Source organism: Elgaria multicarinata, chromosome 8, assembly GCF_023053635.1.
Source record: "Elgaria multicarinata webbii isolate HBS135686 ecotype San Diego chromosome 8, rElgMul1.1.pri, whole genome shotgun sequence".
Classification (NCBI taxonomy): domain Eukaryota; kingdom Metazoa; phylum Chordata; class Lepidosauria; order Squamata; family Anguidae; genus Elgaria; species Elgaria multicarinata.
The window spans coordinates 5,838,033-5,864,847 of NC_086178.1; the positions used below are offsets into that span (position 1 = coordinate 5,838,033).

Genomic DNA, 26,815 nt, shown 5'->3' on the forward strand with positions numbered 1-26,815 from the left:
CCATCTTTTGTGTGTCGTGAACTGCATGTGTGCGAACAGACAAACTCGTGCAATATCCTAGCTGGATGTGATGGATGGAACCAGGGTATGTATGTGTGTGTGTGTGTGTGTGTGAAGAGAACATCTTTGCTGTGGGGAAAATGCCCCTATTTGATCATCTCCTCCTGCACTTGGTTTCATCAGCTGGCGCTGCCCTGCAAATCAGGGGCCAGGTATACCACTGGGGTGGAGACAGATATACAATCCTTAAAATATTGGCTCCATTCAGAAGATACCTTAAACCATGGCTTTAACCACAGTAACTAGCCTTATTCACCATGGTTAAAGCCATGGTTTAAGGTGTCTTCTGAACACGGCCCGGTTTTCTGGCTTAACCACCATGGTTTAAGCCGTGGTTTAACGTGTCTTCTGAATGGGCCCACTGTAAAGCTGCCTTGGGAAGACTGCATTCTTGAAAGGTGGTTAAGAAACCTCCAACATGGATTACTGCAATGCACTCTACCTGGGGATACTTTGGAAGACTGTTCGGAAGCTGCAGCTCATGCAAAATGCAGCAGGCAAATTGATAACAGGTTCTGAACATGTAACACCAATTCTGGCCCACTTGCACTGCATGCCTGTATTTTTCCGAGCCCAATTCAAGGTGCCGGTCTTAAACCTGAATTGGGACCACATTACCTGACGGAACACCCCACCTGGCATGAACCTATCAATATGCTACGCTCATAGATTGTAAGCCTATGCGGCAGGGTCTTGCTATTTACTGTTTTACTCTGTACAGCACCATGTACATTGATGGTGCTATATAAATAAATAAATAAATAATAATAATAATAATTATTATTATTTAAGGTCCTCCTCCAAGGTCTTCTCAATGGTGGCCCCACTTATGGAACTATCTCTCCGACAAAGGCTGCCTGGTGCCAACGTGGTTATTATTTTTATTTTTTGGTACCAAGTTAACTCCTACCTCTTCTCTCAGGCATTTTGCAGCGTATGATGAGGTTTTAATTAGGCAGTGGATTCTTTATTGTTGATTGTTTAAAATTGTTTAGATAGATGTGTCTGCCAGTTTATTAGGGTGACCCTATGAAAAGGAGGACAGGGCTCCTGTATCTTTAACAGTTGCATAGAAAAGGGAATTTCAGCAGGTGTCATTTGTATATATGGAGAACCTGGTGAAATTCCCTCTTCATCACAACAGTTAAAGTGCAGAGCTATACTAGAGTGACCAGATTTAGAGGAGGGCAGGGCTCCTGCAGCTTTATCTGGTGTGATGAAGAGGGAATTTCACCAGGTTCTCCATATATACAAATGACACCTGCTGAAATTCCCTTTTCTATGCAACTGTTAAAGATACAGGAGCCCTGTCCTCCTTTTCATAGGGTCACCCTATGTTTATACTTTTGCTTATAAATGGGTTTGTTTTTTCTATACTAGGTGTATTGTATTTTTAATGGTTTTTAATCTCTGTAAACCGCACAGAGAGCTTCCACTCTTGGGCAGTATAGAAATATAAGAAATGAAACGAAATGAAAATCAAATGCATCTAATACCTAAAGAAAAATGCAAGCTTTATGTATCTCCATCTCTGCTGAGCACACCTTGAACAAAGACCAGCTTTCCCCAACCTGGCGCCCTCCAGATAAGTTGGACCAGAACTACCAGCATCCCCAGACAGTTGGGGTTGATAGAATTGTAATCCAGGAAATCTTGGAGAAGGGTGGCTCGCAATCTTCCTACCTGGAGGTGCCAGGAATAAGGACTCTCTTGTGTACACAGCATGTACACAGAGCTATATCTCCTCCAGTAAGAGCGGCCAGCGAAGGCTTAAGCCCCCTCAGACATTTATAACTCCCCCCCTACACACACACACACACACACATCCCCTGAATGTTCTCTCCCCCCACCTTGCCCTTTGGGCCAGTTGCCCACATCAGTATGTAAAAGCCACCCTTTGGGGCCTGTTAGCAAAACCTTTTGCACAGACGTGAGCAGTGGCATCACCACTCCGGGCAGAAGTATTTGAAAAGGATAGACAGATAATTACATTCTGCAAAAAAATAAATTATCTCAAGCTCCGTAGCCTATCTTCCCCTAACCTAATATGTGTCAATCAGGCTACAACTCCTATCAGCCCCAGACAGCTTGATGGAGGAAGATTCTAGCCCAGGAATGTTGCCACCCTTTCTTCCTGACGGCCAGAATTACAGTTGGAAGCAGCTGAGGGGGAGGAAGGGGGGAAAAGATGGGTGGGGGCTCATGGGAGAAATGCCCCCCCCCAAATACCAGCATATCTCAAAACTAACAGTAACTCAGCAGTTAGGGGAGGCATTTCCACCTTTTAGAAAGGAGGGGGGACTGTCGTAGGGTGACCCTATGAAAAGGAGGACAGGGCTCCTGTATCTTTAACAGTTGCACAGAAAAGGGAATTTCAGCAGGTGTCATTTGTATATATGGAGAACCTGGTGAAATTCCCTCTTCATCACAACAGTTAAAGCTGCAGGAGCTATACCAGAGGGACCAGATTTAAAAGAGGGCTGGGCACCTGCAGCTTTAACTGGTGTGATGAAGAGGAAATTTCCCCAGATTCCCCATATATACAAATGACATCTGCTGAAATTTCCTTTTCAATACAACTGTTAAAGATACAGGAGCCCTGTCCTCCTTTTCATAGGGTCACCCTAGACTGTCAGAATCCACGAAATGATTGGCGGTAAGGTGAAAAGGGTGGAGCCGGGATGTGTGGCCAAATGGCAAATCCCAGAGGGCCAAATTTGGCCCCCGGGCCTGAGATTCAACACCCCTGCTATATTCCCCGCCATGCACACATGAAGGAGTTGGGCTGTTTCCCCCAGTCTACATTGACTATTTATTTATTTATAACATTTATGTCCTGCCCTATATCATCAAGATCTCAGAGACAAAAGCATACAGCACAAAACAACAAATATGCACAGTTAAAAACAAATTAAACCACGAACAAGTTAAAACAATATATAATTTAAAAGCAGTACAAGCAATTAAAAGTTAAAACAATGTGCCAGTGAGTTTAACCATCAAAGGCTTTGTTAAAAAGCCATGTTTTTATTTGGTGTCGAAATGAAATCAATGTTGGCACCAATCGGGCCTCCAAGGGGAGGGCATTCCACAGTCAGGGTGCCACAGCAGAGAAGGCCCTCTCCCTTGTCCCATCATAACGTATATGTTGCATTGGTGGGATGCGGAGAAGGGCTCCTCCAACAGATCTAAGGTCTCGGGCAGGCATTTATAAGGAGAGGCGCTCTCTCAAGTATCGCGGTCCCAAGCCGTTTAGGGCTTTAAACATTATTACCAACACCTTGAATTCCGACTGGAAGCGTATGGGCAGCCAGTGCAGTTCCTTCCGTTATGTGGTCTCTGTAAGATGTACCCGCCAGCAGTCTAGTTGCTGCATTTTGCACTAGCTGCAACTTCCGCATCGTCTTCAAGGGCAGCCCCACGTAGAGTGCATTGCAGTAGTCTAATCGGAAAGTTACCAGTGCAATACACTACTGTGGCTAGGTTGTCCCTGTCCAGGAAAGGCCGTAGCTGGCGGATCAGCCGAAGCTGACCCCAAGTACTCCGTGCCACAGAGTCCACCTGGGCCTCCAGTGACTCCCACTCTGGGGTCTCAGAAGGGTGTCTCACCTATGGTGGTGGCTGGTGGCTCCAACGTCAGCGGGGCTGTGAATCCGCTCCGGGTGTCAAGTCAGAACCAGTCAGAGCTCTAAAGGACCTATCTGAAGCGAGGACCTATCCGTTTGCAAAGCGCGTGCCCCTCGCACCAAGCGATGGCGCTTCTTCGGCGTCCTGCCCTATGGCAGATCCCGACTGTTAGAGCAATACGACAATGGAACCAGTGACCTAGGGAGGTTGTGGGCTCTCCCACACTAGAGGCCTTCAAGAGGCAGCTGGACAACCATCTGTCAGGGATGCTTTAGGGTGGATTCCTGCACTGAGCAGGGGGTGGGACTCGATGGCCTTGTAGGCCCCTTCCAACTCTGCTATTCTATGATTCTATGAAATACTTGAAAGGTTGTCACACAGAGGAGGGCCAGGATCTCTTCTCGATCCTCCCAGAGTGCAGGACACAGAATAACGGGCTCAAGTTAAAGGAAGCCAGATTCCGGCCAGACATCAGGAAAAACTTCCTGACTGTTAGAGCAGTACGACAATGGAATCAGTTACCTAGGGAGGTGGTGGGCTCTTCCACATTAGAGGCATTCAAGAAGCAGCTGGACAACCCTCTGTCAGGGATGCTTTAGGGTGGATTCCTGCATTGAGCAGGGGGTTGGACTCAATGGCCTTGTAGGCCCCTTCCAACTCTACTATTCCATGATTCTATGAAGCCAGATTCTGGCTGGACATCAGGAAAAACTTCCTGACTGTTAGAGCAGTACGACAATGGAACCAGTGACCTAGGGAGGTCGTGGGCTCTTCCACATTAGAGGCATTCAAGAAGCAGCTGGACAAGCATCTGTCAGGGATGCTTTAGGGTGGATTCCTGCACTGAGCAAGGGGTTGGACTCGATGGCCTTGTAGGCCCCTTCCAACTCTAGTATTCCATGATTCTATGATTCTATCTGATCTTTGAAAATCAGGAATAGGCAGCCTTGGTCGGCCCTGTAATCATGCCTCCCCCCCCCCCACGTCCTCACCATTTTGCAGCGATTCCCGCGTGATGCTTGCTGGCGAAAGTGCCCACCGTCCCTCACAGGCACCACAAAATATTAGTAAGCAGAAAGCAAGTGTTTCCTTTGCTCCCCGCAATCCATCTTTCTCCATTACTGCTGGAGGCAGAGAAATTCCATTGATGAAATTGCTGTAAGCCCGTGGGATGCGGTGAGTGGGGTACAAATATACTAAAGAAATAAATACACTTTAAAAAAAAATCACCAAAAGCCCAGTGCTGAAGGGGGTGGAGAGAATACATAGCTTTTGAAGATTTATTAAAAAAAAAAAGGGGGGGGACGAAGGTAGGTAGGACATTATTGCTGAGGAGGAGGCCAGCAGAAATAGCTGGTTGGCTCATTTATTCATTTATTTATTTTATTGCATTTTTATTCTGTCCATCAGCCGAAGCACTCTGGGCAGTGCACAATTAAAAAAACAAACATATAATACAAGTATAAATTTAAAACATTAGAAGTTTAAAAGGCAATGTAAAAACAGCTACATTAAAGACCAGGGTAAGCCTGCGTAAAAAAGTACTGTATGTCTTCAGGAGATGTTTAAAAGATACTAGCTGTATCCGGCGTAACATACGCCGTTGTAGCACATCTTAAAATTTATTAATTAAATATCATCGCGGGGGCAGGGGCTGCTTGGAGGCCGCCGATACAGCGCCGTCTGGCAGACCTGGGGGGCAGGAAGGTCGGGGGGAGGGGGAGCGGGTGCCAACCTCTCCCCGGGGTTCCTGTCAGCCTTGGGCTGCCCGCCCAGCTCGCATGAGATTAGGCCGGGGCCTGGGATTGCAGGAGGCGAGCGGCCTCCCACGCAGCTGCCAAGGGCCCCGGCCATGCCTCGCTCATGCTCCGGACCGTGGCGCTGCCCCCTTCGTGGGTGGGGGGGAGAGCGAAGAGGCAGAAAGGGGGGTAGGATTGCCTTGGAAAGCCCGGAGGAGTCGAGCGAGGGGCTTAGCAACCTGTATCAGCTGACGTTACACGTTGTTACTGTTGCTTAGCAACCTGTATCAGCTGATGTTACACGTTGTTACTGTTGCTAAGCAACCTGTATCAGCTGAAGCCTTTACGGAAACATACCTAAGAGTTTTATATAGAGAGATTATGCTTTCTGCCTCCTGAACCACACCAGGGAGGGTCCTCCGGAGGGTGGGGGCCGCCACAGAGAAGGGCCGCCGCCAAGGTTCTTCATGGCAGCGTTCCGTTCATCTTGGAATAGCCAGTAGGACCACCTCTGAGGAGTCCTTGGGCTTTAGGAGTCCTTGGCTTGGGGACTGTCCGAATGACCTTTTAGGGACCCATTACAGCTTATGACATCAAAGGGATTCGGGATCCCGTCTGACTAGCTGATGCTGGACTGGAAGATTTCTGTAAGTAGGGTGGTGGATGCCTTGAGGCAACGTTTGGCCTGAAAAGGATAAGCAGTAACACACGCTGCGGATGTGTTTTTGGGTGCTATAGCCCAAAAAGGCACAGGGGATGGGCAGAGAGGACTCATCTTCCTTCCTTCCACTAGACAAGCGGGGAGGTGAGCAAGTGAGCTCTCTCTGTGTGTGTGTGTGTCTTAATGCTGTGAATCTTATGTTCAGCCTCTATTTACGTGTAAAAAAACCACCCTGTATCACTGAAATGCTGTAAGTCTCCAGTGGCGCCCATCTAGGGGAAATGAACGCTGGGTAATTGTTGGGGTCCCTGAAACCTGTTCCCGTTCAGAAGTGGGGTGCACACACACAGCAAGGACGCCTTCAGTTTAAGGGGCGCGTGAGTGCTCCCAAGGGAGCTTCCAAAGAAGGAAAAGGATTGCAAAGTCTTACAAGCCTTTTTACTCATGGACAAAGCCTGCCGCAATCCAATACAAGGATCGGCATTTTATATAATCAGGTCATAAAGATGTGCAACCCGGTATCGAATGCTGGGGGTGAAAAACGTACAAGGGAGGGCTGATGCAATCCACGCCCTGTTTGTGGGCTTCCCCTGAAACCCAGGCGGGTTGGAGGGGCCGTGGCTCCATGGCAGAGGACCTGCGTTGCAGGCGGAAGGTCCCAGGTTCGATTCCTGACAGCATCTACAAATTTCTGCCTGAAACTGCTGCTGCCAATCAGTGCTGACAATATTGGGCTAAATGGATATGACTCAGTGTTGCTTCCGATGTCCCACTGTTGGTGGACCATTGATCTGGGCTAGTTTTCTCCAAGCTGGTGCTTCCAGATGTGTTGGATTGCAACGCCCATCATCCCCATGACAGGGCTGATGAGAGCTGCAGTCCAATACAGGCTAGTTCAGTTCCATTAAACATCTTTGTCCTTTTTCTCCCACCCCTCCCTACTCCTGGCAGGCGCCCCACCCCCACCCTTCCCAAATATTTCAACCCCTCCAAACTTCCCAAATATTTCAACCCCTCTCGCGACCGGCAGTTTCCCTTCTTGCATCGCTGGCAGTTCAGCAGACCTACACACGTCTAAGCCTGCTCCCAGGAAATCAAGAAATGCAGGGCAGGGTGCCGCGGGAAATGCAGGGCAGGGTGTCCGGGTGCCGCGGCCGTCTATCCACACCGCACTGCTTTCAGTGGGCTGGGGATTTGGACGCACATTCCATGATCCCCGTCCCCATTTGGGCCCGAGACATCCATTGTAAATACATCTTTAAAGCAGGACTAGAGCTGAGTCAGGGCATCAATCCTAACCCCCCCCCACCGCCCCTTTTCCGTCAACGTCTTGAGTTTTAGAGCTTAGCAAATGAGAACTGCAACAAAATGTTATAGCCTGAAGTGTACAGTATTCCGGCCTGTCAAGCCCTCCCGCAGAATACTCCATTCCAGCCCCCTCCATCTGGTTTTCCGTTCCCCTCCCACTGGGCACACTCTGTCATGAAAAGGGGGGGGGGTTGAGATTGGGAGAGGATCCCAAAGATTTATTTTGGGGGGTGGTTTACTTTTGCAAACCTTGCCTGCCTGCCCCCCTCTGTCCGTAGCCTGCCGCCGCCACGACCCTCTTGTGCGAGGAAGGTGCCGTTTGGGTTAGAGAAGAATCGGCACTCACAGCGTGAACGTCGGAAATAGAGAGATTAGACGGACATATTAGGCAAACCTCACAGTGCCAAGTTTGAGTAGCCCCTTCTTTGCGCAATCTTGCTTCCTGCTTCTGCCTTTTCCTGCCTGCTTTCTCTCTCTCTCTCTCTCTCTCTCTCTCTCTCTCTCTCTCTCTCTCTTATTTATTTATTTATTTATTGTGTGTGACGCACAGGACTTTAAGAAAGTAAAATCCCTGCTGGATAAGATCTCAGGCCCATCTAGTTTCTGTTCCTTTAAAAAATAATAATACTTTAACAGGGTTGTTTTTATTTTGCTGTTCACCGCCCCGAAAACTTTGCATGTAGAGCCAAATACAAATATTGTAAATAAATAAAAATAGTGCAGCATCCTATTTCTCACAGCGGGCAACCAGATGTTCCTAGGAAGACCACCAGGACATGAAGGCAGTAGCCCTCCCGTCTTTGCCACCACTACCACCACCGTCAACCCAGAAAGTGGAATTGCCTCTGAACACAAAGGTTCCATGCCACACTTAGAATACTGTGTACAGTTCTGGTCACCACACCTAAAAGAGGATATTATAGAGCTGGAAAAAGTGCAGAAAAGGGCAACTGAAATGCTCAAGGGCCTGGGGCATCTCCCCTACAAGGGAAGGTTACATCAACTGGGATTGTTTAGCTTGGGAAAAAAGGAGGCTAATGGGAGACATGATAGAGGCGTACAAAATTATACATGGTGTAGAGAATGTGGCTAGGGAGACATTTTTCTCCCTCTCCCATAATACTAGAACCCAACGGGATCACCCCACAAAGCTGGTTTGTGGGAGATTCAGGACAGAGAAAAGGAAGGGCTTCTTCACACAGCACATAGTGGAGTTCACTACTACAAGATATAGTGGTGGCCACTAATTCGGATGGCTTTAATAGGAGATTGGATAAATTCCTGGGAGGAGAAGGCTATCAATGGCTACTAGCCCTGATGGCTATGTGCTATCTGGAGTATCAGTATGCCTACGTACATCAGTTGCTGGGGAACATGGGTGGGAGGGTGCTGTTGCACCATGTCCTGCTCGTTCAACCATCTGACAACCTGACAACCATCTGTCAGGGATGCTTTAGGGTGGATTCCTGCATTGAGCAGGGGGTTGGACTCGATGGCCTTGTAGGCCCCTTCCAACTCTGCTATTCTATGATTCTATCCCTGGTCAACGGCTGCTTGGCCACTGTGTGAACAGAGTGCTGGACTAGATGGACCCTCGGTCTGATCCAGCAGGGCTCTTCTGATGTTCTTACAGCTGTCCTTCCTTATACATTGATAGACTTTTTCTCCTCCCTGAGTTTGCTTAATCCCCTTTCTAAACCACTGCTTTAAACCCTGGTAAACCTGTCGCACTTTGCAGAGTGCTTAGCATTGGTATTATTGATCATTATTAGTAACGGGGACCGGCTGTCTGTGTTCCACCCTGCTGTTCCGTGGGCAGTGCTGCAGCCAGACCCAACTCCCAGGTTGCGCCCTGAGCTTAACTGCTAGGAAAAGAGGTGCTGGTGACGCCATATCTGGGGGTCCCCATGTTCTTCTTTGCAGCAAACACGGCAAAGGGTCTTGGGGCCCTTTGAGATGAATCAAGTTGTGAAGTTCATCTGAGGAATACGGCGAACCACTCTCCGATTTGGAAGCCCTTTCCCCCAGGAGTTGATTTGTGGGAGCGCCCTATACTTGGCATTCATGGACTCTGAACATGCTCAGGGGCACTGCATCCTTTCTTCACCTATTCCCCGGTTACACTGAATGTCGGTTCCAATGGCGCAATAGCAAAACTTAAGAACGTAAAAAGAGCCCTGATGCTGGATCAGATCAAGGGTCCATCTAGTGGAGCGTGTTGTTCACACGGTGGCCGGCCAGCTGCCGACTGGGATAGGGTGACCCTATGAAAAGGAGGACAGGGCTCCTGTATCTTTAACAGTTGTATTGAAAAGGAAGTTTCAGCAGGGATCATTTGTATATATGGGGAAATTCCCTCTTCATCACAATAGTTAAAGCTGCAGGTGCCCTGCCCTCTTTTAAATCTGGTCACTCTAGTATAGCTCCTGCACCTTTTACTGTTGTGATGAAGATAGAATTTCACCAGGTTCTCCATATATACAAATAACACCTGCAGAAATTCCCTTTTCTATGCAACTGTTAAAGATACAGGAGCCCTGTCCTCCTTTCCATATGGCCACCCTAGACTGGGAACCCACCAGGAGACACAAATGCATCAGCACTCTCCTGCCCATGTTCCCCAGTAACTGGTGTATATAAGCTTCCTGCCTCTGATACTGAAGGTAGTACGTGGCCATCAAGACTAATAGCCATTGATAGCCTTCTCCTCCAGGAATTTATGGCCATCCAAACTGGTGACCATCACCACATCTTGTGGAAGGAAATTCCACCGTTTAACCCTGCACTGTGTGCAGAAGGATTTCCTCTTATCTTCCCTGCTGCATTTTACTGCACCCGGCCAGGAGATTAGGAGGTATCCTAGGAAAACAAGGGTCCTTTTTCCACGGGAAGGGGGGGGATCACCCATTGGGAGCAAGCAGAGAGCTGTTCAGGTGGTACAATCCACACCACGTCCCCCCGGCTCTGCGCAGGCTGGCCTGAAGATTTGTCAGGACCGAAGCCTGATACTACGCAGAAATCAATCCCACTCCGTCTGCACTCACACATTGGTCAGTGGATGATGGATGCACAGGCCACCCCAAAGCAACGATTGAAAATACTGTTTTGTTCTTGTATCATTTATGCAGTTGGGCTTCAATTAGGGTGACCATATGAGAAGAAGGACAGGGCTCCTGCATCTTTAACAGTTGTATTGAAAAAGGAATTTCAGCAGGGATCATTGGTATATATGGAGAACCTGGTGAAATCCCCTCTTCATCACAACAGTTAAAGCTGCTTTCTTTTGCATCTGGTCACTCTAGTATAGCCGCTGCAGCTTTAACTGTTGTGATGAAGAGGGAATTTCACCAGGTTCTCTATATATACCAATGACACCTGCTGTACTTCCCTTTTCTATGCAACTGTTAAAGATACAGGAGCCCTGTCCTCCTTTTCATATGGCCACCCTACTTCACAACCGCCCCCCACCACATCAACCGGAGATCTGTGGATGGATGCGTTGTGTTTGCAGCATCGATACCCAAGCGAAGCAGGTTCCACAGAACCAAGCCAGAATGGAGAGAGTGACAGCGCTAGTGTGGTGTAGCAACTACTACGCTAGATGACTGAGAGAACCGAGTTCAAATCCCCACTCAGTCATGAAGCTCCTGTCTCAACTTAACCTGCCTCATACGTTCCTTGTGAGGAAAAAACAGGGGGAAACCATGTACACCACCTTGAAATTCTTAGAGGAAAAGTGGGGTATAAGTAATAAACTCACCCACACAGCTGCATCTAAGGGGTCATCTCAGTCCGTGATAAGCTCATTTCAATCTTGTGTAGTCTAAATTTTAATTCATTTATTTATTAAAAAGCAGAGCTTCTCTGGTCGGTCGGTGCATTTTAAATTCCTGTATTCAGGATCCCAGAACAATGAAGGCGGAACAAACCACATTATAATATTGATCCCAACAATACGAGTTTCAGTTAGGATTCAGAACATCCGATGTGTTATGCTGAGGAGAAGACAGAGGTCCAACCGGTCCAATATTCTCTGCAAAAATCCAAGAGGCCAGTAGGCAGTGGAAATTGGCCAGTGGCCCACTGACGGCCGGCAGTCTTTTCAACTGCCAACTGCCTTTGATCTGACCTACGAGATGGTTGAGGGATGAGCACCGAATCTGATTGGTGGGAGATTAAGGACAGAGAAAAGGAAGGTCTTCTTCACAAAGCGCATAGTTAAACTATGGAACTCACTACCACAAGATGTAGTGATAGCTACCCATTTGGATGGCTTTAAAAGGGGGTGGATAAATTCCTGGAGGAGAAGGCTATCAAGGGCTACTGGTCATGATGGCTATGTGCTACGTTCAGTATCAGAGGCAGTAAGCCTGTGTACACCAGTTGCTGGGGAACATGGGTGGGAAGGTGCTGTTGCACTCACGTCCTGCTTGTAAGTTTCCCACCGACAACTGATTGGCCACAGTGTGAACAGAACGCCGGATTAGAAGGAGCCTTGGTCCGATCCGATATAGATCTTCTTATGTTCTTAGTGTTCTATAGAAATTCACAGCATGCGTATTTGATTTGTCAACTCTACTCTGAACCATGTATTTGAACAAAGGGCTATAACGCATTAGTGAGTGATTTTCCATCTGAATATTTAATTACTGGAATACTTAAAGCAAAGCCACTGTGGGAACAGAGTCCCACAGTGGACCCTAGATGGACCCTCGGTCTGATCCATCAGGACTTTGCTCATATTTTTCTGACCTGAAACCCCAGTGCTCAGAACCATGCAAATGGCATCCATACTTTCCCCTGTTCTCCCCAGTCATCTGCCTCCGCCTTTCCGTAACACAGGCACATTTCCTGCACATCTTTGATCAGACTGACAACCCGTCTGCTAGGTATGTAAGAACGATCCCTCCATTCGCCCCCCCACCCCACCCCCGGCCACCCATCTATCTAGCAACAGCTTGCCTGCTGCTCATCTCTTTGGTACCGAACAGTGGCTCACAACTGCTCTGTCCAACCACCTTCTCTATCCGGCCGCCTTTCATCTGCCCGACTATCCAAGCCCCGCAGCACTGCTTAATCATCCGTGCAGAGCTCCAAAAACCTCATTTTCAGGTGCTGTGGGCCGGCGGAGTGCCGTGCCGGGGGGGGGGGGGAATAACCAAAGGAAGGTGCCTCTGAGCACGTACAGAGCGTTACCTCCCTTGAAGCCAGCCTTTCCCAACCTCCAAGGACTCCGACTCCCACCATCCCCAGTGGCAGAGGATGGTGGGACTCGGAGTCCAGCACATGGAGGGGGCAGTTGGGAAAGGCTGCACTAATTAATCTCAGACAGACAGACAGGCAGACCCTCCCTTCCCCCACAAATTTAGGATGAAGGAGGCAGAGCGTCCGAGGCAGATGGCATGGCTCCGGAGATTTAAGCCCCGATACCTCTTTTTTTTTAAAGGACCCCACCCCCCTCCCTTGAAGCCTGCCTACTCACCTCGCGCTTTTTCCAGCCCGTCTGCCGGCTCCGTCCATGCAACCATGAGATCCCCTTTTGGATGAGTGGGCGCCGGCTGCAGCCCCGACGGCTCACGGCCGGGGACTTCGCCTCCAAGACTCGCCCTCGGGGGCGCGGGGAGGCGGCAGGCGGAGAGGGGATCGCGCTCACCTGGCTGAGCTCCGTCGATCACTCGCGCCGGCTCATGCCCCGCCGCGATCCTTCGAGGAACTGGCCGGGGGCGGCGGCAGCGGCTGGGAGAAGAAGGAGAAGGAGAGGAGGAGGAGGAGGAGGAGGAGGAGGAGGAGGAAGAGGCGGCGGCGGCGGCGGCGGCGGCGCTTTAAACTCTCCGCCGCATCTCCTGCGCTCGCCCAGCCGTCGAAGGCGCAGGGAATGAGTTTGCGCCGCTTGTAGGGTTTTTAAGGCGCCACCAGAGGGCGTGTCTGCGCAGCGCCGCCTCCGCCTCGCCAGACGGAGCGGCAGCGCGGCCAGGCGAGACCAGACCGAGAGGGCTTCTCCCACTCCTCTCCCCTCCCCTCCCTTCCAGAGAAGGCTGGTGCCTCCAATTCCGGTGGGGCTGTGAATCCATTCTGCAATTCAGCCCGAACTCTATTGCAGCTCCCCAAGGCGTTGAACCCTATCCCCCAAAAATAGATCCTGCACTTTGGATAGCACCTTTCGAGTTCTGACTGAAACCCGGAATGCATTCACAGCCCCACCAAATTCGGAGCCACCCGCCTCCACTGGGAGGTGGTGGGGAGACGGAGAAGCCCAGCCAGCTATTTAGGATTGCGCCCTAAATCACTTCCCCGCCCACACACACACACAAGGGATATTGCTAAAACTGTTACCCCCACTTTCCGGGCGGCCAATAGCGGGACAGTATTTCTGGCTCAGTTTTATTTCGAATGACAGACGCTTCTCCACGTTGGGGTGTGGTGGAGGGGGGGGGGGGAAGCAACTTTTTTTTAAGCCAACACCCCTTTGAAAAACGAACTAATCCAGTCATTCCAGCCGAATTGGAGGGGCGCCGGGCCACCCCACCAGCCCAGCCGGGGCTGAAGCCTTCGTTTTTCTTTCCTTCCGTTGTCCTTGTCTGAGTCGCGTCTTTTTACGTGGCAAGCCTGCATCGAAGTCACTCCAGGACCCTTTTTTTTTAGCTGAGAAGTAGGTTCAAAACACTTCAAACAAACAATCCACTAGAGCAGAGAGAAAAGTTCTCAGCCAGCCTTCCCCCTGAAGTGCTGGTTTTCTACATGCAGGGAGCTATTTCTATAAGGGGCGAGGTAGAAATATGATCCTCCCCCTGCAGTGTCGCAGCGGCACAGTCCGGCCTTCCCCAACTTGGGGCTGTCCTGACCTGTTGGACTACAACTCCCATGATCCCCACCCACCGTACTCCCAGACTCATATCATCCTGCAACACATCTAGAAGGTTTCAGGTGCGTGTAGGTGATTCTGCCACCTCATTTGGCAGCCAGGTATAGACGAGGCCTCAGTCCAGCCATAGAATGTGGTGGCCCACCACGCATTTCAAAAATGCTTTTTATGCAAATGTATGCAGATTTAATGAACAGATTGAAGATTCCTGAATTGTGTGTGTGTGTGTGTGTGTGTGTGTGTAGGCAGGCATTGTTTGTTTTTAGACTGATATATCCTTCAATCTGGGCGTCGTGGCAAACACTCCCACGGTGCAGACTGTGAAACATCAGGACAAGAGTTGAACCTGCATCTCTCATCTTAATACCAAATGCCTGGACCCAGTCAGTGCTAGGCAACTAGGAGCCACTATTTACATTTCCCAGGATGCCTCTGCTGTTGTGTCATCGGCAAGGATGTCAGAGAATTCCCCAATGGATCCAGACAAATTTGGATTTCTATGAATCCTGAAGATTTTGCTTTAGCGCGAATATGCTTTAACTGACGCAGATCCATGCATTTGTACAAGTACTCATTACCACTCATGCAAATTAGTGCAAGCAAAATGTAATCCTGGTAATAATAATAATAATAATAGCTGGAGCGTGTTTAGAGGAGGGAAACCAGGATGATTTGGGGTCTGGAAACAAAGCCCTATGAAGAGAGACTGAAAGAACTGGGCCTGTTTAGCCTGGAGAAGAGAAGATTGAGGGGAGACACGAGAGCACTCTTCAAATACTTGAAAGGTTGTCACACAAAGGAGGGCCAGGATCTCTTCTTGATCCTCCCAGAGTGCAGGACACAAAATAATGGGCTCAAGTTACAGGAAGACAGATTCCGGCTGGACATCAGGAAAAACGTCTTGACTGTTAGAGCAGTAAGACAATGGAATCAGTTACCTAAGGAGGTTGTGGGCTCTCCCACACTAGAGGCATTCAAGAGGCAGCTGGACAACCATCTGTCAGGGATGCCTTAGGGTGGATTCCTGCATTGAGCAGGGGGTTGGACTCCATGGCCTTGTAGGCCCCTTCCAACTCTGCTATTCTATGATTCTATGATTCTAATCCAATTCTGTCAATGCAAAATGCAAGGCAGAACGGATTTAACAAAACCCATAAATCCCCGGTCATCATAAATTGCCATATACCGAGTCAGACCCTTGATCTATCTAACCCAGTATTGTTGACTCTAACTGGCAGCAACAGCTTTCCAGGCTTTCAGGCAGGAGTGTTTTTTTCCTGCCCTAACTGGAGATGTCAGAAATCGAACCTGAGGCCTTTTGCGCGCAAAGCAGGGTCACTCCCAGCACAAGACATTTTACTACCTGAGGGGGAGGGACAAAATGGCGCCCTCCACCCACCTACTTCCATCCACCTACCTGGCCTGGCAGTTGAATCTTACTTCCTCACTGGTGATGGGGCGGCATCGTCCACCTCACCTGAGGGCAAGTCGCCTGGAATGCACAGCTCCATCCTCCAACTGAAGGGGACGTCCAGGGGGCAGGTGCTGCTATGGCAGCCGCCACGGCCTTCTCCACCCCACCCCGCATCTGCCGCCTGAGGCTACTGCTTCACTCTACCTCATGGGAGGGCCAGCCCTGGCTCTCTCACTGGGAGAAAATGAAATGGCGGGGCCCAGTCCCGAGGGGGGGCACTGGATTTGTAGTATTTTTGTTTTTAATATGATGGCCGGAGGCAGGCATCGGTTTGGGGCCCTGCATTGGGGGGTCCCCGCGACTGCCTGAATTCGCTGAACGCTGACACCAGAATTTCCAAGCAGTGTCTCCCCATAACCACCCATAACTGCCCTCTCAGCTTCTTTCCCAAATAGGGAAACCTGTTTTTCCATACACCCCCCCCCCAGCTGTTCCAGCAGCTCAGATCTCATTTTCTGTTTGGAACCTTTCTTGCTTCGCTGATTAGCCTGAGCAGCTGCTTTGAAGAAACACATCACAGGCGAGAGGCTGGCCTGGCAGGTGGTCCCACCAGGGTGAACGTGGTCTCATGACGTCGGCTGACCGGGTACCTGACAAGCCCCCCCCGCCCCCTTCCCGTTCCATCGGCAGTCCCAAGCAGAGCAGCAAATAAAAAGGGAGCCGGGTTATTATCAAGGCCCCGGAGGGCTTCTGTACCTGGCTGATGTGCTGCGTGGTTTAGCTGGATGTCCTGCTAGTTGCACAGGCCTGTCCCCTTCCTCGCCTGCACACGTGCTGCAAATCCGGGCAGTGTGTGTGTGTGGGGGGGTGGAAACTCCCCATTTCTCATGTCGTCAATGAAGGATCCGGCATGTCCGGAGCTCTCGGGCTACTGCCCATGTGGACAAATGTACGTTGTAGCAAGGGAAAGAAAAGGAGGCCGGGGCCTTTGCGTGCAACAATTCAAAGCAAATATTTGTGGTGCCACTTGGAGCCGTGTCTGCGTGTGCGTGTGTGTACGAGGGGTGGGGGAGGGTCCAGCCCTCGTCTCCTTCAGCCTCCTTGGATGGCCGCTGGTTTGGGATCTGAGAAAGGGAATCCAACAGGTCTCCGTTCAGTTTTCCAAAAGACTGCCAAGGCTCCCTTTGGGAGAGCTCGTGGGCACCATCTGCTCCCCAGGGCGGGGAACGCACCTCAGGCCTGGGGTCACAGTCCCGCCCTCTAGCCACACCCCCCCCCAGGCCCCCTCCTCCCCCAACCAAGGATTATGTGGTGGGTTTTTCGGCGTCTGCACAATGTTCCCCCTAAAAGGCATCGTTACTGGCAGTAAGAGCTTTAAGCTATAATATGACGGCATTTCTTTCAATTTCTTGGTATGGGGGCGGCCCCGCTCACCATTGGAATGTGGCCCCCTGAGAATTTGAATTTGGCCTCCAGGCTGGGAGAGGTTGATCATCCCTGTTTTAAAGGCACAGCAGCCCTGCTAGGGAGGCGGGGAGTTGTGTGGCTCTCTTGGGGCTGCAGATACAGACAAACAGCCCCACTGAGTCACCCCAAGATGTTATTTCTTATACTAGGCTGGGAGGTGGTGGAGCTCTTTCTGGACTGCCAAAGGGCTGGGAGGTGAGGGAGCTCCTTCCAGATTGCCAAAGTATTAGCATGTGAGGGAGCTCTTTCTGGCCTACCAAAGGGCTGGGAGGTGATGGAGCTCCTTCCAGATTGCCAAAGTGTTAGGAGGTGATGGAGCTCTTTCTGGCCTGCCAAAGGGCTGGGAGGTGATGGAGCTCCTTCCAGATTGCCAAAGTGTTAGGAGGTGATGGAGCTCTTTCTGGCCTGCCAAAGGGCTGGGAGGTGATGGAACACTTTCTGGCCTCCCAAAGGGCTGGGAGGTGATGGAGCTCCTTCCAGATTGCAAAACTGTTAGGAGGTGATGGAGCTCTTTCTGGCCTGCCTAAGGGCTGGGAGGTGGTGGAGCTCCTTCCAGATTGCCAAAGTATTAGGATGTGAGGGAGCTCTTTCTGGCCTGCCTAAGGGCTGGGAGGTGATGGAGCTCCTTCCGGATTCCCAAAGTGTTAGGAGGTGATGGAGCTCTTTCTGGCCTGCCAAAGGGCTGGGAGGTGATGGAGCTCCTTCCAGATTGCCAAAGTGTTAGGAGGTGAGGGAGCTCTTTCTGGCCTGCCAAAGGGCTGGGAGGTGATGGAGCTCCTTCCAGATTGCCAAAGTTTTAGGAGGTGATGGAGCTCTTTCTGGCCTGCCAAAGGGCTGGGAGGTGATGGAACACTTTCTGGCCTCCCAAAGGGCTGGGAGTTGATGGAGCTCCTTCCAGATTGCAAAACTGTTAGGAGGTGATGGAGCTCTTTCTGGCCTGCCTAAGGGCTGGGAGGTGGTGGAGCTCCTTCCAGATTGCCCAAGTATTAGGATGTGAGGGAGCTCTTTCTTGCCTGCCAAAGGGCTGGGAGGTGATGGAGCTCCTTCCGGATTCCCAAAGTATTAGGATGTGAGGGAGCTCTTTCTGGCCTGCCAAAGGGCTGGGAGGTGATGGAGCTCCTTCCGGATTCCCAAAGTGTTAGGAGGTGATGGAGCTCTTTCTGGCCTGCCAAAGGGCTGGGAGGTGATGGAGCTCCTTTCAGATTGCCAAAGTCTTAGGAGGTGATGGAGCTCTTTCTGGCCTGCCAAAGGCCTGGGAGGTGATGGAGCTCCTTCGGATTCCCAAAGTTTTAGGAGGTGATGGAGCTCTTTCTGGCCTGCCTAAGGGCTGGGAGGTGATGGAGCTCCTTCCAGATTCCCAAAGTGTTAGGAGGTGATGGAGCTCTTTCTGGCCTGCCTAAGGGCTGGGAGGTGGTGGAGCTCCTTCCAGATTGCCCAAGTATTAGGATGTGAGGGAGCTCTTTCTTGCCTGCCAAAGGGCTGGGAGGTGATGGAGCTCCTTTCAGATTGCCAAAGTGTTAGGAAGTGATGGAGTTCTTTCTGGCCTGCCAAAGGGCTGGGAGGTGATGGAGCTCCTTCCACATTCCCAAAGTGTTAGGAGGTGATAGAGCTCTTTCTGGCCTGCCTAAGGGCTGGGAGGTGATGGAGCTCCTTCCAGATTGCCAAAGTATTAGGATGTGAGGGAGCTCTTTCTGGCCTGCCTAAGGGCTGGGAGGTGATGGAGCTCCTTCCGGATTCCCAAAGTGTTAGGAGGTGATGGAGCTCTTTCTGGCCTGCCAAAGGCCTGGGAGGTGATGGAGCTCCTTCGGATTGCCAAAGTTTTAGGAGGTGATGGAGCTCTTTCTGGCCTGCCTAAGGGCTGGGAGGTGATGGAGCTCCTTCCGGATTCCCAAAGTGTTAGGAGGTGATAGAGCTCTTTCTGGCCTGCCTAAGGGCTGGGAGGTGGTGGAGCTCCTTCCAGATTGCAAAACTGTTAGGAGGTGATGGAGCTCTTTCTGGCCTGCCAAAGGGCTGGGAGGTGATGGAGCTCCTTTCAGATTGCCAAAGTCTTATGAGGTGATGGAGCTCTTTCTGGCCTGTCAAAGGGCTGGGAGGTGATGGAGCTCCTTCCAGATTCCCAAAGTGTTAGGAGGTGATGGAGCTCTTTCTGGCCTGCCTAAGGGCTGGGAGGTGGTGGAGCTCCTTCCAGATTGCCAAAGTATTAGGATGTGAGGGAGCTCTTTCTTGCCTGCCAAAGGGCTGGGAGGTGATGGAGCTCCTTTCAGATTGCCAAAGTGTTAGGAAGTGATGGAGCTCTTTCTGGCCTGCCAAAGGCCTGGGAGGTGATGGAGCTCCTTCCAGATTGCCAAAGTGTTAGGAGGTGATGGAGCTCTTTCTGGCCTGCCAAAAGGCTGGGAGGTGATGGAGCTCCTTCCATATTCCCAAAGTGTTAGGAAGTGATGGGGCTCTTTCTGGCCTGCCAAAGGCCTGGGAGGTGATGGAGCTCCTTCCAGATTGCCAAAGGGCCAGTGAAGGGTTGAATCCCTTCTTTTTTCACCTTGGGCTGTTACTCATCCTTGGGACATTATCCACAACTATGGCGAAGGAGGAAAGTGTACAGACCTCATTTCAGAAATGGTTGTGGGGAGAGCGCATTTAGCCCATGGGGCCAAAATGCTGCTGCAAGAGAACGCATGTGCATAAAAAGCGGGACAGTATACAAACTTTTAAAAATACACCTCCCAATTTTTTGCAAACCTCTGCTAGAAGGAAACACTCTGAGGAGGGCCTTAGATGATGAGCGTAGGGTTATGCCAGGAGAGGCACTCCATCAACTGACCACAGAATAGTTGTTTTAAATGGATATTGTTGTTTTTATGCCTTTGATGGTTTTACATTTTTGCATATTTGTTTTTAATGTCCACTGTTTTTAACCTTTAAAAACTGCCCAGAGAGCTTCAGCTATGGGGCGATCAACAAATGTAATAAATAAATAATAAATAAATATAATCAGCCCAAGTTGTTCTAAGCTGTGCTCCCAACAAGGCCCTATTGTTGTGTTTCTCAGATCCTCCCGCCTTCTTGGGAGACAATAACGAAGCTTGCTAAGTAATCTACAAAGCTTATTCAGGCAATAAACATCTCTTCCCACCTGAAGAGAGTCTAATTTCTAGGAACTTTCCTCTAGGCAAATCTATGCAAACTAAGCGAGACAATTGTCTTTTCAAGAAGAATGGAGATGCATTAACTTCATATAGACTAGTTGTGAGGCAGCTTCTGACGGGACGCCAGCCGGGCTGACTTTCTCTCACCATCTTTTAGCTCCGCCTGTAGTTTGTGGTGTAGTCTAGGATCGGCTAACCTCTCTGTGCTCTCCCCTTCGGAAGAATATTGGCTTCCCACTGACTGTGTATTGTTTACCCTTGAGGAGATAAGCTCTGGAGAAGGTTCAGTCCCAGCTGGTGAAGAGCCCATGAGAGCTTTCTCCCCCACTGGTACAGGCTGCCCTGTTTCTGGTGCCAACTCCTCTACTTCAGAGTCTGATTCTTATTCTGAACCTGAAACACCTTCTTCCAACCCAGGGGAAGCAGGGCTAGACATGACACCTATATGGCATGGGACCAAGCTACGTTCTCCCATAAAAATAGCCCTGGGTTTTAAGACCTTCTGGAGAGGCGCTTCTCTGGGTACTGCTACCACCAGTGATGTCGGGAGAGCAGTTTCTTTTAAAAGTAGGGATTTGCAGGCCTTTTAAAGACAACATTTTAAACTGTTTCGTTTTAAATTCTTTGTTGGTAAAAGAAATTAGGACGAGCAGAGAAAATTTAGGGGGGCTACAGGCCTGAGCTCATGTGTGGCTACAGGCCTGGAGACAAGGTCTTCTCAGTGGTGGCTCCCAGGCTGTGGAATCCCTGCCGAGGCTGGGTTGGCTCTTTCTGTGTTCTCCTTTTGTCAGCAGGCAGAGTTTTTCCTTCCGGAAGGCCTTGGGCATCGAGGGTGATTTGTGGCTGCTTGAAATGGATTGGTATTGCTTATTACTTTCACTGTTGTATTTTTAATTTATTGGTTTTCATGTTGGGTTTTAATTAAGATTTTGCTTTTAATCTGGATCTTGTTAGCTGCCTTGAGTGCTATTTTCTCCCCCTTTTTTCCCTTTGGCAGAAAGGCAGGATATAAAACAAACAAACTAATCCTAGGGAAGCCAGGTTTTGGCTGGTGGGCTCTCCCACACGAGAGGCCTTCAAGAGGCAGCTGGACAGCCCTCTGCCAGGGATGCTTTAAGGTGGATTCCTGCATTGAGTGGAGAGTTGGACTTAATGGCCTTAGAGGCCCCTTCCAACTCTACGATTCTATGATTCTATTAAATACTTGAAAGGTTGTCACACACAGGAGGGCCAGGATCTTTTCTCGATCATCCCAGAGTGCAGGACACAGAATAATGGGCTCAAGCTACGGGAAGCCAGATTCCAGCTGAACATCAGGAAAAACTTCCTGATTGTTAGAGCAGTACGGCAATGGAACCAGTTACCTAGGGAGGTTGTGGGCTCTCCCACACGAGAGGCCTTCAAGATGCAGCTGGGCAGCCTTCTGTCAGGGATGCTTTCAGGTTTATTCCTGCATTGAGCAGGGGGTTGAGTTTGATTAGGGTGACCATATGAAAAGGAGGACCGGGCTCCTGTACCTTTAACAGTTGTATTGAAAAAGAAATTTCAGTAGGTGTCATTTATATATATGGGGAACCTAGGGAAATTTCCTCTTCACCACAACAGTTAAAACTGCAGGTGCCCTGCCCTCTTTTAAATCTAGTCACTCTAGTATAGCTCCTTATTTATTTATTTATTTATTTATTTATTATTAATTACATTTCTATACCGCCCAATAGCTGGAGCTCTCTGGGCGGTTCACAAAAATTAAAAACATTCAAAGTATAAAACAACAGTATAAAACTTTTAAATACAATATAAAAGCTCAACCAGATAAAATACAATACAGTAAAATACAATATAAAATACAATATAAAAGCTCTACCAGATTAAAAACAGCTGCAATGCAAAATTACAAATTTAAAACACCAAGTTAAAATTTATAGACTGTTAAAATGCTGGGAGAATAAAAAGGTCTTCACCTGGTGTCTAAAATCATATAATGTAGGTGCCAAGCGAACCTCCTTAGGGAGCTCATGCCACAGCCGGGGTGCCACAGCAGAGAAGGCCCTCCTCCTGGTAGCCTCCTTCACTTTAACTGTTGTGATGAAGAGGGCATTTCACCAGGTTCTCCATATATACAAATGACACCTGCTGAAATTTCCTTTTCTACGCAACTGTAAAAGATACAGGAGCCCTGTCCTCCTTTTCATAGGGTCACCCTAGGTTTGATGGCCTTAGAGGCTCCTTCCAACTCTACGATGCTATGATTCTATGAATGCACAACCAGCAGCCATAGACTGAAATTAGCCCGCGGGCTGCTGGTTGTGAACCCCTGCTGTACAGTAACATTCCAGGAGACTCAATGGCCCTTTCCTAGACTCTCGCAGGACTTCAGAGCCCACATGGAAGGGTCTCGATCCCTCCATGGACCTGTCCTCCGCTAGCCCAGCCTTTCTTGCTCCAACCTCAGTGACGGCTCCTCTAAAGCGTTTAAAAGTCTCACTGCATCGCCTTTTACCCAGCAATCTTCCAATGTCTTAGGAGCCAAGAACCATCCGGTAATGATTAACGAGCCCAGCGCCCACAATCAGTTTAGCTGTTAGAATAATGTCGACACTCTGCAGCTGTCTCAGCATGCTAATTTCTTTGGCCGGGGCAGCTGGGCCCTCTTTTCAAATTAGCGCCGGTTGCCGGGTTCGAACTGCAAAGGACTCATACCCTGATCTGCAAGGGCCACTCAAGGCTCCCGGTTCAGCTAATTTCAGCGGTGACAAGGGCCCATTGAAACCAATGGAAGATGATACTCACTTCCCTGAGAGTCCCATTGAACTTAAAGCGTTGGGTCTAAAGGGCTCAGGGCCAGGTTACCTGAGGGATCTATTCCCCACATGTACCTGCCCAGGAGCTTTTCTATATGCTCTATATACCTCATCGTGGCTGCGCAGTTGTGTCCCGTTGTTTATATGACGCAGCTGTCAACTCTCAGCCCCATTGCAGGACACGGAATAACGGGCTCAAGTTAAAGGAAGCCAGATTCCAGCTGGACATCAGGAAAAACTTCCTGACTGTTAGAGCATTAGCACAATGGAACCAGTTACCTAGGGAGGTGGTGGGCTCTCCCACCCTAGAGGCCTTCAAGAGGCACCTGGACAACCATCTGTCAGGGATGCTTTAGGGTGGATTCCTGCATTGAGCAGGGGGTTGGACTCAATGGCCTTGTAGGCCCCTTCCAACTCTGCTATTCTATGGTTCTATGATTCTATGAAAGCATTGGGCATGAATCTTCAAAGCTCTAAAGGTCTCAGGGCCAGGTTACCTGAGGGATCTATTTCCCCACATGTACCTGCCCAGGAGCTTTTCTATATGCTCTATATACCCCATCGTGGCTGTGCAGTTGTGTCCCGTTGTTTATATGACGCAGCTGTCAACTCGCAGCCCCATTGTACTATTCCCCGCGAAGCCGCACTTTTTGGATGTGTTGTTTTACCACGACTTTTTACATTGCTCTGATGTCACCACGGCTGTTTGCTTATCTGTTAGTGGCAGCTTCAGTTCTGATTAAGAGAGCGGACGTGGTTAGGGGCTTATGATCCCAGTGCAGGTCGGGGCTTGACAAGCCTAGAAATGGCCCCCATGAGATATTAATGTCTGGGGAATGAAAGTAAGGACAATTATGATGTACAACACATACATTGAATGAACTGTAGCAGCGCAGACGCGCAGCTACAGGCTTTCAAAGCTACAATGTGTACAGAGCTGCCAGAAAACATCAACAACGTTTCTGTGGCTTTTGGTCCCCCAATATTTGGTGCCCATTACTGCCCTGAACAACATAATGGCACTGAACAACCCTCTGTCAGGGATGCTTTAGGGCGGATTCCTGCATTGAGCAGGGGGTTGGACTCGATGGCCTTAGAGGCCCCTTCCAACTCTGCTATCCTATGATTCTATGATTCTATGATTCTAAATTTTCCTGGCTGGATAGTCCAAGCTCACTCCTGCCATGTAGCCCCATTGATGCAGGAGCCCCCTGCCCTCTTTTGTATCTGGTCACTCTAGGGCAGGGCTCCTGCAGCTATAACTGTTGGGATGAAGAGGGAATTTCGCCAGGTGCTGCATGTGTACAAATGACACCTGCTGGAATTCCTAGGGTGACCCTATGAAAAGGAGGACAGGGCTCCTGTATCTTTAACAGTTGCGTGGAAAAGGAAATTTCAGCAGGTGTCATTTGTATATATTGAGAACCTGGTGAAATTTCCTCTTCATCACACCAGTTAAAGCTGCAGGTGCCCTGCCCTCTTTTAAATCTGGTCACTCTAGTATAGCTCCTTTTTCTATGCAATTGTTAAAGATACAGGAGCACTGTCCTCCTTTCCATATGGTCCCCCTAGTTAAATGCATTACTTCATTACGGTTGTGATGAAGAGGGAATTTCACCAGGTTCTCCATATATACAAATGACACCTACTGAAATTCCCTTTTCTATGCAATTGTTAAAGATACAGGAGCCCTGTCCTCGTTTCCATAGGGTCACCCTAGTTCTGGTATTATGACAGAGGGAGAAAAATGTCTCCCTGTCCACATTCTCCACACCTTGCATCATTTTGTACACCTCTGTCATGTCTCCCTTCAGCCTCCTTTTTTCCATAGGGGAGATGCTCCAGGTCCTGGATCATTTGAGCTGCCCTTTTCTGCAACGTCATACTTGCAGGAGGCTCACTGAAATCAATGGAACTTAAGTTAGTCATACTTAAGTTCCCTTGATTTCTTTGGGTCTTCCTTAAGTATGACTATGGGCCTTGCTAGATGGTGGTTTAGCCCGGTGCTCACCCCGGGCTCGCCCCTGTGCATCCAGATGACGCACAGGGGATCCTGGGGTCAGGCAGGGGTGAAACCTCTCTGGGCATGGGGTAAGTGAAACCCCATTTAGCCCAGTTTTTCCCACGGTCCCGGCCTCAGCCTGAGGTCAGGCTGAGGCCGGGACCACGGATGTGTGGACTGTTCCGCTTCTTTTCCTGGCTACCGCACTTACGCACGAGTAGCCGGGAAAAGCGGCGGACGGGCCAGAGCGCACTGTGCCCATTCGGCCAGGGGGGGAAATTGGGGGGGGGGATGGGGGCCAGGGGGGGAAATAGCGGACCTGGCAGGAGAGATGGGAGGGAAGCAGAACCAGGGTGGGGAGATCGTGGCGGGGGGGGGGGCGGAGGACATGGCGCACGGACGAGCAAGCAGACAAGCGAGTGGGCAAGCCAATGTGGCAAGCAGGGGGGCGGACGGGCAAGCGGATGGGCGAGTGGGGGGGCGGACATGGCGAGCGGGGGGCAGGCGGGGGGCGAGCGGGCAGGGGGCATCAGACATTGGGGGGAAATCGGGGCAGAGGGAGCGGGGAACCCCCCCTTTTTTTTTAAAGACTCATCTTATTGTTGGTGCGCTCCTGCGCACATGGCCCCTTTAAGTTGAAAAGAAAACGGCCGATGTGACAGGGTTTTCCCTTAACACCGTCACGTGTCACGTGTAGACTGGGGCGACGGCCCGCGCTACCTGCAGCGTGTCCTCGCCCCTACTCCCCACCAGATTAACAGGTAGGTCTAGCAAGGCCCTATGTCTGGATCCAAGCATTTGCACCTGTGATTGTGTTGTTTTAATTGTGTGCCTAAAAATGTAACGCATCTAACGACACCCTAAACTTTAATTTTTTTGATCTTAACGCTTTAAGGATTAACAGGTTTGTTGTGGCTTAAGGATTTTTGGAGTAAAGCACATTTCATCCAACGCATGTTGCCCTCTCTGTTAATCCATGAAAAATATTGTAAACCGTGGGGGCGGCCATAGAATGAGTAGTCATAGGTCTGTGTGATGCAAAGCCCAAATTTATACAAGGCGACAACAGAGAAGGTGAGCTTCTTTATTTTGTTGCTGCGAGAGCAGCAAAAGATCTTCTGACACCGTAAAGAATTTTCTGAAAGGTCGCTCAAACTGGGCACTTTCATCTTGAAGGATGAAAAGCGAGGGCCCTGATTGCAGCAAACGTTCTACTCGTGTTTCATTCAACTCCATGCCAGTGCACACAGATATGTCGGAAGTAGGGCCAGCGTGCACAACCACATCCCAATATAGACTTTGAGCCTTTGTGTGTTCTCTCTAGTGCCTCAATTGGGCTGGTTTGATCTTAACAAATGTATTATGTTGGATGCTCTGGTGGACTGGAGCCCACTGTCTTGAGTAGACCATTCCTCTGGTGGCACTGATGGCCTGCATGTTCGTTCTGGATTGGGATCTGAAAGCTCTGGCTTAAAAGCCTTTAGTTCCAGGCACTGAGTGCTGGAACAACAGCCATAGCTAGACGGGGCGGGATCGTCCCCGGGATCGTCCCTGTGTGTCTACATGATGCACAGGGGATCCCGGAAGCTGGGAGGGATGATCCCTCCTTTTCCCCAGGATCTCGCCCTACCCTTTGAGCCTGCTTTTCCCACCACCTTGGGCTGATCCCGAGACCGTGGAACGTGTGTGCGGGCGTTGTAGTTTGTCCTGGCTCCTCACGGTTACTCGCGA

At 49.9% G+C, this 26,815-nt stretch overlaps 1 protein-coding gene across 1 annotated transcript in view; it reads right to left on the minus strand.

The window, feature by feature from the left end:
* Window positions 1-15,768, minus strand: part of NMUR1 (neuromedin U receptor 1) — a 51,837-nt gene extending 36,069 nt beyond the window's left edge. Inside the window, exons 1-3 of the mRNA XM_063131757.1 lie at window positions 15,698-15,768; window positions 12,878-13,131; window positions 11,415-11,524 (exon numbers count right to left, since the gene is read on the minus strand). Coding sequence (XP_062987827.1) covers window positions 11,415-11,524; window positions 12,878-13,131; window positions 15,698-15,768 — 435 coding nt within the window. The remainder of the gene's footprint in view (window positions 1-11,414; window positions 11,525-12,877; window positions 13,132-15,697) is intronic.
* Between the last annotated feature and the right edge of the window lie 11,047 nt (window positions 15,769-26,815).